The following is a 9,545-nucleotide window of genomic DNA, read 5'->3' on the forward strand; positions in this document are numbered from 1 at the left end:
AATTTCTTTTACATTACAAGAAAAAAAGAAAAAAAACAAATATTTAAGGTAGGTTTGCAGAACAAAATAAAAATGTAGAAAGTGGTGAAATCGTGTTAATGAGGCGAGATTCAGTAGGATTAACCGTTTTAATCTCTTCTCACTGACGCAAAATATGTCGATATAAAAAAAGAATTATAAATGAAAATAATAGTGGGAAGTCGTTTCTTTTGTCAGCGCATATTTTATTTAAACAAATCTTGTTAATAAAGCATAGTAGTACTTTATGAATATTGAGTTTGTGTTTGTTTGCAGAGTGGCAGGGAAGATGGTTGGCTCTAACCGGCTGCACGCGTTGAAGGTGCGCGAGGCGCGGCCCGGCGAGACGCCCGCCCTGCCCCGCCTCTGCGCCATCAGCCAACACGTGGCGGCCAAGCTGCAGGCGCAGCATCACCATCACTAACCTAACCTTACCTAATACATGTTGACTAATCGCACAGATTAGAGCTGGGTCGATCGATCATTTTACACGACCCACCGACGGAAGTGAAGAGTAAAGAGTCGCTCTTTAATCGGGTAAATGAAAAAATTAGAGAAGAGAGATCGATGAGCGCACTTTCCCTCGAGACTCGAGTATCCGTCACCCGATCTGTGATCGGGTACTTACATTTGACTTAGGTAGGTAGTAGAAAAATGATAGCTAATTTTAGATTTCAGGTATCTACCATTTCTATTACTTTGTCTGTCTCGAGAACGTAATTCGCGTTGTGCCGTCTACAAAACTCACACATCTATGGTCGTTCGCCACACCGGCATCTATCGGTGATTCGTGAGCGGGTTACAATGAGGGGGTAGTTCTCGATTGACCCAGGTTAAGCAGATCACCTGGTAGCATTAAATCCCTAAACGGTTTTGGTGTCATTGAATAATATAGACGTCTAGTAGCATGGCTTTTGGAGAATTATGATTTGTGCCTAGATAACAAGTAAAGCATTATTTGAAATTCTAAAAAAACGTTTAGTAGGAATGTATTCGCATTAGTTTGACCAAGGCTTAGATGTTTCAGACTCGATTTGATAAACAATAAAATTATTGATTGATAATCTTCACGAAGATTATATTAAGATTTATAATATACGTTATTAAGATTTTTAAATCATTTGAATCTCGTTCAGTTTCAGCTTTAAATAAATCAGCGGTTCAGTATATCGGTTCATTTTGTTATTCTTGTTAGCTGTTGAATAAAAAGATGTTTCAGACTCGATTTGATAAACAATAAAATTATTGATTGATAATCTTCACGAAGATTATATTAAGATTTATAATATACGTTATTAAGATTTTTAAATCATTTGAATCTTGTTCAGTTTCAGCTTTAAATAAATCAGCGGTTCAGTATATCGGTTCATTTTGTTATTCTTGTTAGCTGTTGAATAAAAATTGACCAAAAGCTGAAATGTGTCGAGAATCGGCGTTCAACGGGGACTGTTCAAATGTAAAAAATATATATGTAACTAAAAACAGAAGCAAGAAGTTAATCGCAAATAACCAAAAGACAAACATTGAAATTTTAAACAGAATTAAGTAATTATACAATCTAATTTATTAATTAAAACAAATGTTAATTTTAAACAGCTTTACCATCAAACTTAAATATTATAATATTTTTCTTGAGATTCAAAAAAAATAATTTATTTTAATGATAATATAATGTATTATGAAAGTCCAATTTTAGAGTACAAAAAATGCAAATTTCCATGATTAGGAATTCCTTTTTGAGAGGAAAGTACTTGCAATATTCCATGAAGCCTATCTAACCTACATTCGGGACGGTTTGCTTGGGATTTTGCCAACTCTGGTCACATTTGGGAAGATGGTATTTCTTTTTGCATTGCGGCACACAAATGTTTGCTGATTTTACAAATAATATTCTAATTTTATTAAAATTATTTTAAGCGAAGAATAATTACATTACTGTATTTTGTTTTCTTATATGTAGATTTCAATTTTACCTTATTCTTGCTTATAATATATTATAATAAGATTCACTCTTTATATTTTAATAAAAATGATAAAACACGTAATTATAACCCAAAATTGACATTTTTATTGATAATTCCTTTGTATTAGAATACTATACAATATTCCCAACTGCCCGAAACCAACAAGACTGACTGTGACGCTGAACCAAGTGTAAAAAAGAAATGAGCTGAGAAAAAATTAAATTTTGGAGCATCTGTCCATTTAATTTTGCTCACCAAACACAGCTAATGCCATATCAAACAATATTTCGATTCTGAATGCTGGAATTTTACCACGGCGATACTGAGAGAATCTGCCACTCGAGAAAAAATAGTTTTATAAAAATATGATCTGACGACTGTCTTGTTAAATCAATAACCTTTGGACAAAAGTTAATAACGAACGTTAAGTTCTCGTTAGAAAATAGCTGACGATGTTCTTTCAAAAGAATAGCGGGTGTTCTGAAAAAAAGCATTTTGTTGCTTGCCAACAATATCCGTAGATATAATGTGACAGCGAGAACTACAGAAGCGTATTATTGCTACATGTTGATTTTACTGCCTGGCACGTTGAAAATATCCAAAACTCCGATAAGCATAGTAATCGAGTGCTATTTGGAAATGATAGTTCCCGATGCTTTTACGATTGGTGCAAGTATTATGTTTAATCAGAGTAATGTAAAAAATACGCGCATCGTAAAACATTTCATTTTATTATTTGAGTAGGTTCGAGCGAAATGTCAAAAAATTGTAGTTTTAGTAAAGAAGGCATTATTTTTTATTTTTATTTTTTTTATTTATTATAAATTTTTAAAGATACAAGTTTTATGCAGTCCCACAAAGCTGTCACACATGACGGCTTGTCTGTAGGTTCTACAAATAATATATATAAACATTTTTAATTTTTAATACATGTATGACACAAAATTATACAATAAACAATATCACAAAATAATATATCTCAAAGTACCTACCTATATACAAATTATTTAGGCAGGTACGTTGAGATGTTCAGGAATACATCAATAATAAAGTTCAGAGATACATTGATTCGTCGCTTATTAGCCAACGCTTAGTGTTTTTGGGGCAGGGTCTCTCATTATTCTGAGGTTTAAAAGAATTATTAAATTTATTGAAAATCTCTGGTATTAAATATTTAAGCGTTCGGTATGAATCGTACCATTGCGAAAGAGTGGCAATCTTTCCCATTTTTTAATCGAAGGTAGTACCAACCCAAAGAATGTCAAATTCAAGATCAACAAAGTAGCAAGAATTATTTATTACATTGGTGTGAGAAGCAACTACATTAATGGAGGTTGGAGTCTCGTATTGTGTTTATTGAATTTAACTTTTCTTTTATGTGATAACTCATAAGAGCTCCCCTGCCTGACAGGAGAGCTATGTCGCCATTCGATTCGACAGCATTGCGAGGCGGGTTTAGGCAGCGGCTACAGGAAAAGATTTTTTTTGTTTTTTTTGTTTTTTTGGTAAACTAATGTTTAAGACAATATTTTTTATGCATAGCACAAAGGGTAACAATTATTTTTATAAGCAATAATTATTAGCATGAAACACTCATCCACATTGAAAAATCTCCTGATAAAAGATACATGACGCCAACGGGACATGAACCCGTGTCCTTTCGATTTCCGGTCGACAGCTCTGACCACTGAGCTATGGCGGCTTACCTCTTATCCCGTATATCTCTTATCTCCTATCTTATCTCCCGGCTTATCTCTTATCTCTTATATGTCCCGTTGGCGTCATGTATCTTTTATCAGGAGATTTTTCAATGTGGATGAGTGTTTCAGGCTAATAATTATTGCTTATAAAAATATAAGATTTATTAATTCAGGTCTTTCATCGTCAGGATTTATTAAAAGAGGCCCGCATTATATGAAAGAGGAAAGGCAGACGTCGGTAGCTAGTACCACATAAGAGCCGTCTTACACAGTGTACGTCGAGTTTCACGCATATGCGCCGGTGTACTGGGGATTAATCAAGCAGACTTCAGTAAAATACCTGTTAAATAGGCTCAGATTGCCCACATTGCGTCTGTGAATCAGAGATGGCAAAAGGTGTATTAACAATAAATTTTCAATCAGACGGACCGCCCTCATTTGAACGGAATCAAGTAGGTTAATCAAGTATTGTGGGGCTCAAGCCCGGAGGTGGCTCTCAAATTCGCTGTGAAAATATTGAAATATACATTTTATCTAATGTGAAAATTTTATAAAAGAATCATCTAAGTTATTAGGGTAGGTACTACATATGTGTTAAAAATGATGGTTAATTTGATCCGACCAACTGTATTATTTAACAACCTACCCTTTTAAATATTCAAGAAGTTATCGGTTCTGCCAATAATGGATTCTGTTAATAAACGTAGGTGTTATTAACGATGACTATTTCTCAGACTAGACAAGTCGGAACAAAATAGGTTATCTCAAAGCTAAAACACCCGGGTCAACAAAAGCCCTTAGGGCTCTAAAACAACCCTTAATAAAGATGATCGCAGGTTTAGGTTGACCCGACAACATTGGTAAGGCTTACCCCCAGCTTTGCCTTAGCATTATTATTTAATTTCATTATTAAGCGTTTATTTCACCTTTTTGCCACGTCAAACGATAATTTGGTAACAAAATTAATATAAATTTAATCTATGGAAAAGTTAAAAGTTACCACTATAAAAAACTTTTGAATTTATTTGTTTAAAGGAGACGTATTAAATATTTTTTAAATTAACTATTATATTAACCTGAGGAAAATAATTTAAGTAGGGACTGAGCGATATTTTATGTTTGGTCAACCGGTACCTACCTATTCGAGGTATGTGAAAATTATTGGAATCATAAAAATCAAAGATATTAGAAGAACGCGATATGCTATGTTGGCCGCCGGACCGTAGCCGGAGTACACCCTAATTAGGGTACTTTGAACGGTATCGGGACGTGTACGCACAGAAATCTGTTCTATGTATTAGTGCGGATACCTTAGCGCAAGCGAAGGTGTGCAGTAGTATTGGTGAACAAAACCGGCGACACTCGGCAAAACAATTCCACTCAGTACGAACTGCGCATAGCACATCTCGTTCTTCTAATATCTTTGATAAAAATAATCTTTTCAAATCTAGACCCGCGATAAAGTACCTACCTTTAAATATTACAGTTTACCAGACGTTTATTTTACTCTACAGTTATTTGAAATATGAACGTACATAATTTGTTTTTGCTCGATATTTAAAAAAGGAGCTTATTTATTTGTGAGTATAGTAAAATAATTTAAAATTAAAACAACTACTTTACTTTCTGTAGAAATAATATTTCTCAGCTTTTATCTTAGCAAGATAAGTTACAGGCAAATCATTTCAGAGTACACGTTTGAATGAATTTGTGCACACGCGTACATAGAAAGTTTCAGAAAAGTATTTTGAACTAACTTTTTTGATTCGTTCGTCAGCTTCCTAACAAAAACAAATTTACTATAAAATAAAATTATTTTCATTTTTTTTTGTGGTACACCACTACACAAGCAAGGGTCCCTTTAAAATGATTTACCTGTAAATTCCGTGATTGTTTGAACAAGTAATATTATTTAACAAAAGTGGTTTCTAAAAACATGATAAGACGTTTGATTGTTTTTTGTATTGTATGTATTATAAATATTTTCAGTCGTACCTGAAACTAAATATTTACTACAAAAAAGGCCCGTTTGGTTGAGAATTGATGGAATTATTGACGAACCACAATTTGAAAACAGAAATTCTGACTTGTTTCTGAACAATGAGAGAATATTTTATCTGATAAATTTCTGGAAATTTGTACCACTAATTTGATCTTAAATATTAAATACATACAAACATTGAACAAGGAAACTTAATGAAGAAAGGCGAAAAAGTATTGAAAGGGTACTGAAAAGAAGATTCATAGTATTAAGTCTTCTCACTAAATAAAACTCTTCAGAAAAGTGAGTTAGTCTGCACCAACTTTTATGGGTGTTTTACGCGATCCTTTTTTTCATCCAGTCCGGTCGGGTATGGGCCTACTTTTCATATGGATTCCGGGTGAAAAAAATTACGTGTTTTGGTACCGTTTTCATTTAGTTTATGTTTTTTATTGATTTAAGTAACTTTATTTTGTGGAAATATTGTATGTTTATTTATTTTTTTGTATAAATATGGATAAAAAGATTATAAAATGTGTTTATTAATGATTTTGAACCTCTATTACTGTTGGCTACAATGAATTTCGCATACATTTTTGATGAATTTTTGACGGCAATGGCAAAGGCAAAGGCAAATCACAGATGCTTTCGTTTAATCTACGGTTATATTCAAGGTGTTTGACGATTTAGCACCCTCCAAAATATTATTTCTTCTCTAATGGCAACTATTTGGATAAAATCGTAATTATTGACATTATGATTGCGTAAAGCAACGATTTTTCATGTGGGTCCCCAAATAGTTTCCAAATGGAGATCGGTTTAAAAAAAACGTCAGGTGAAATGCCCATAAGTTTAAGTATGGAACTCTACTCGCTGGATTCCTTATAATTTTGCATCATAATAGCAGGGCTATCGACAACCTGAATACTCTTTATTGATTTAAAAAAAAGATTGCATATCTGTTGAAAATGAGAATGAACCTGTTACTTAATATTTTAATACAGGTAAGGATGCTCATAGAATAATCAACATCTTTCTTATTATTTAAGACATCTTAAAGTTAAAAAACATCAAAAATGACCCCCAGCAACAACAGTGACCTAAAATGGTTTTGGGCAGATTTGAGGAATGGATTTCACAATGTTGTTTTTCTCCTTAGGTGTCGAATGGTATATTTGACAGATTTGTCTACCCATATTATTAAAAATGTTAATTTTCGTTTGTTCAAAATCTTATATCTTCGAAAGTTCTTTTTATAAATCTTTATTTTATAGATGACAGGTAAAAACATGTTTTTTAAAACATCACATCAACGCGTGGCGGGGTAAGTTGTATAAATAAAAATACTATTAACTCCTCAGGCCTCTGCTTTATTTTGAAAAGGTTGAAGTATTTCCGCTTTGCAATAAAATCCAAATAAATGGAACATTTCTGAACGTATACGAAAACTAAAAATTGCTTTAGAAAGTTGATAAAACAAGATTTCAAATTTTATGGGTTTCAAGTACACCTGCCTTGTGTGGACGAACTATTACTTTAATGAGGTGAATAAAAACAATAGTGATCCGTTCTGCATACCGATGTTTGCCTGGGTGCAACTTGCTCTGTCAGTTCCTGATGAATTTTAATGGGTTGCTGAGTTTGCGGTTGTCAACCAGTGGGACTGGAGGCAAAATACGTAAAAAAAATCAATTGCGATGTTGATTCTTACTACAGAATTTTTATTACTCACTTTTAAAAAGCAAACATTAAAATAATATCATAAACCTCCGTTAAGTAGAACCCAAATTAGTGAAAAAAGTGATATTATAAAAAAATTTAGAAGAAAACTGTTTTTATCGCATATTTAAAAAAAGAAGTTTATGTAGTATTGACTTTAAGTCAATTAACATACTTTTTTGACACAGGCAGGTTAGATAATGTTATGCGATAGGTGAAATTACGTTTCAATGGTAGAGAAGCTAAAGTCCCCGGCGTTGCCCAGGCTTTACGCAGAGTTTCTCAAAATCAGACGTCGACAGTGACCTTCCTCTTGTTTTGTAAGTAAATTGTAAAAAAAATCATCAATCTCGGAAAAAACATCTAGATTTGTATGATAATCAAATCCACGCCGTCCGCCTGCCCGCCACAGATATTCTTCTTTACATAAACAGATTTGTAATGAAATATTTTTGTACCTTCACAATTTAAAACAAATAACTTTTTTTTGTACAAAACTGATTTTTATAAATAAAACATATTAGTGCATAACAAATAGATACTATAAAATACTATACTGCTTTTGATTCAAATTTTCAACACTTGCATTGGCTATCTTTGGTAGATATGTTTAAAAAATCGATTGAAAGTATTCTCTTTTGAAATTATTTAACAGGAGAAAACAGTTGAAGGATCTCTGAACCAGACAGGCCTATCTGTTTTGTTTTCCGTTTGTCTAAACGGGAGGTTTCCTTGTAGGCAGCCGTGCGTTATTTGATTATTTCTGCTCATCTTTGGACTGAATATTTTTTATACCTCTTATACATGACTTTTCAAGAGACATTTTCAAGAGTGATCGCCAACGTCGGGGGGACCTGATACGGCACATAAAGAAGAAGATACATGACTTGATCCGCTGATTATGATATCACGGTAATCTTAAAGATCTTAATTTTACTTGTAGAGATATATTCAAATTGAGATATATTTATTTATAAAGCTCGTTTATCTGAAATTTGTATGTGATGTATTTTCAGCACGATTCGGAATTTAACGTCTTTGAACCATAAACCTATGAATTAATAATACAAATTACAAAAATACCAACTTCTTAATTTTGTTAAGTATTATAAATCATTAAATAAAATTTAAAAAAATAGGATTTTAGGTTCAGCCGAAGTCAGGTGGCAAAAATGTATATGTTATCAAGATAATTGTATATTTTCGATTACGTGTTATAGACTTTCATCTAAATTTATTTAGTACAAATAAAAATACTAGTATTTAATCATTGCAGACTATATTAGCGATTCTTAAAGAAACATTTTAAACATAAAAAGATACGGTCGCATCTAGGAATTGAACACAGGACCTTAGCCTTGCCGAGGCTCTGCTCTAGCACTAAGCTAATTCATAATTAAATGTATCATCCTTCGACTAAGGACGGGTTGTTTCAGAGAATTTTAGCTATTCTCCAAATTTGAAAGTTAATTTTCAAGTTCTGTGAAAGTTCTATTAAAGTTCTGTTATTATTTCAGTTCTGTTAAGTATCTGGCCTATAATGATATAGTAACAGAACTTTAACAGAACCTTCAGAGATCAATCAAAATTGATATTTGATGAATTGTTCAAATTCTGTTAAACAACCCGTCCTTACTACCAACAATTTCATAACGCATATTTTTGTTTATGTACTCGTATATTTGCAAGATTCTTCTCGATCTAAATACATTCTAGACAGTGTCTTGGGTAAATATTTATCGACTTTTCTATGATGATAAATAATTTATTTGAATATTAAAAATAAAATTATACTCAAGTATTTAAATTATTTTCATATAAGGAGGGAATGGTGGGGAAAATTAAAGTTAGGTGGAAGCAAAATGTCAACCGGTGCTTGACTCTGACTTTAGAGCAACGTTTATCTTCCCGCATAAAATTATGGGTGTTATTCGCTAACTAATTACCTACATATCTTTCATGGCAGAATTTAACTTATCCCGAGTCTAGTATTTCAACCTCCATTAACCCCCGGAAAAACAGCGAAGCATCAAAAGTTAGTCCCGAAGGTTTTCTTTTCCACCGTCGAGCGGATTAAGACACGGGGTGTAGTATGCAAATTTGATATCCATTCATTTAATGGCTGCGCAGACAGTACTAGTTGATAGGATATACGTAGAGCCG

General features: G+C 32.8%; 1 protein-coding gene across 1 annotated transcript in view; it reads left to right on the forward strand.

The window, feature by feature from the left end:
* LOC149420238 (uncharacterized) overlaps nt 1-1,021 on the forward strand; it is an 89,743-nt gene extending 88,722 nt beyond the window's left edge. The window contains exon 8 of the mRNA XM_089636323.1: nt 295-1,021. Within this exon, the coding sequence (XP_089492449.1) occupies nt 295-442 (148 nt within the window). The 3' untranslated portion in view covers nt 443-1,021. The remainder of the gene's footprint in view (nt 1-294) is intronic.
* The last annotated feature ends 8,524 nt before the right edge of the window (nt 1,022-9,545 follow it).

The sequence above is a fragment of the Hesperophylax consimilis genome, chromosome 10 (assembly GCF_061612785.1).
Source record: "Hesperophylax consimilis isolate HC1 chromosome 10, BYU_Hcon_1.0, whole genome shotgun sequence".
Classification (NCBI taxonomy): Eukaryota; Metazoa; Arthropoda; class Insecta; order Trichoptera; family Limnephilidae; genus Hesperophylax; species Hesperophylax consimilis.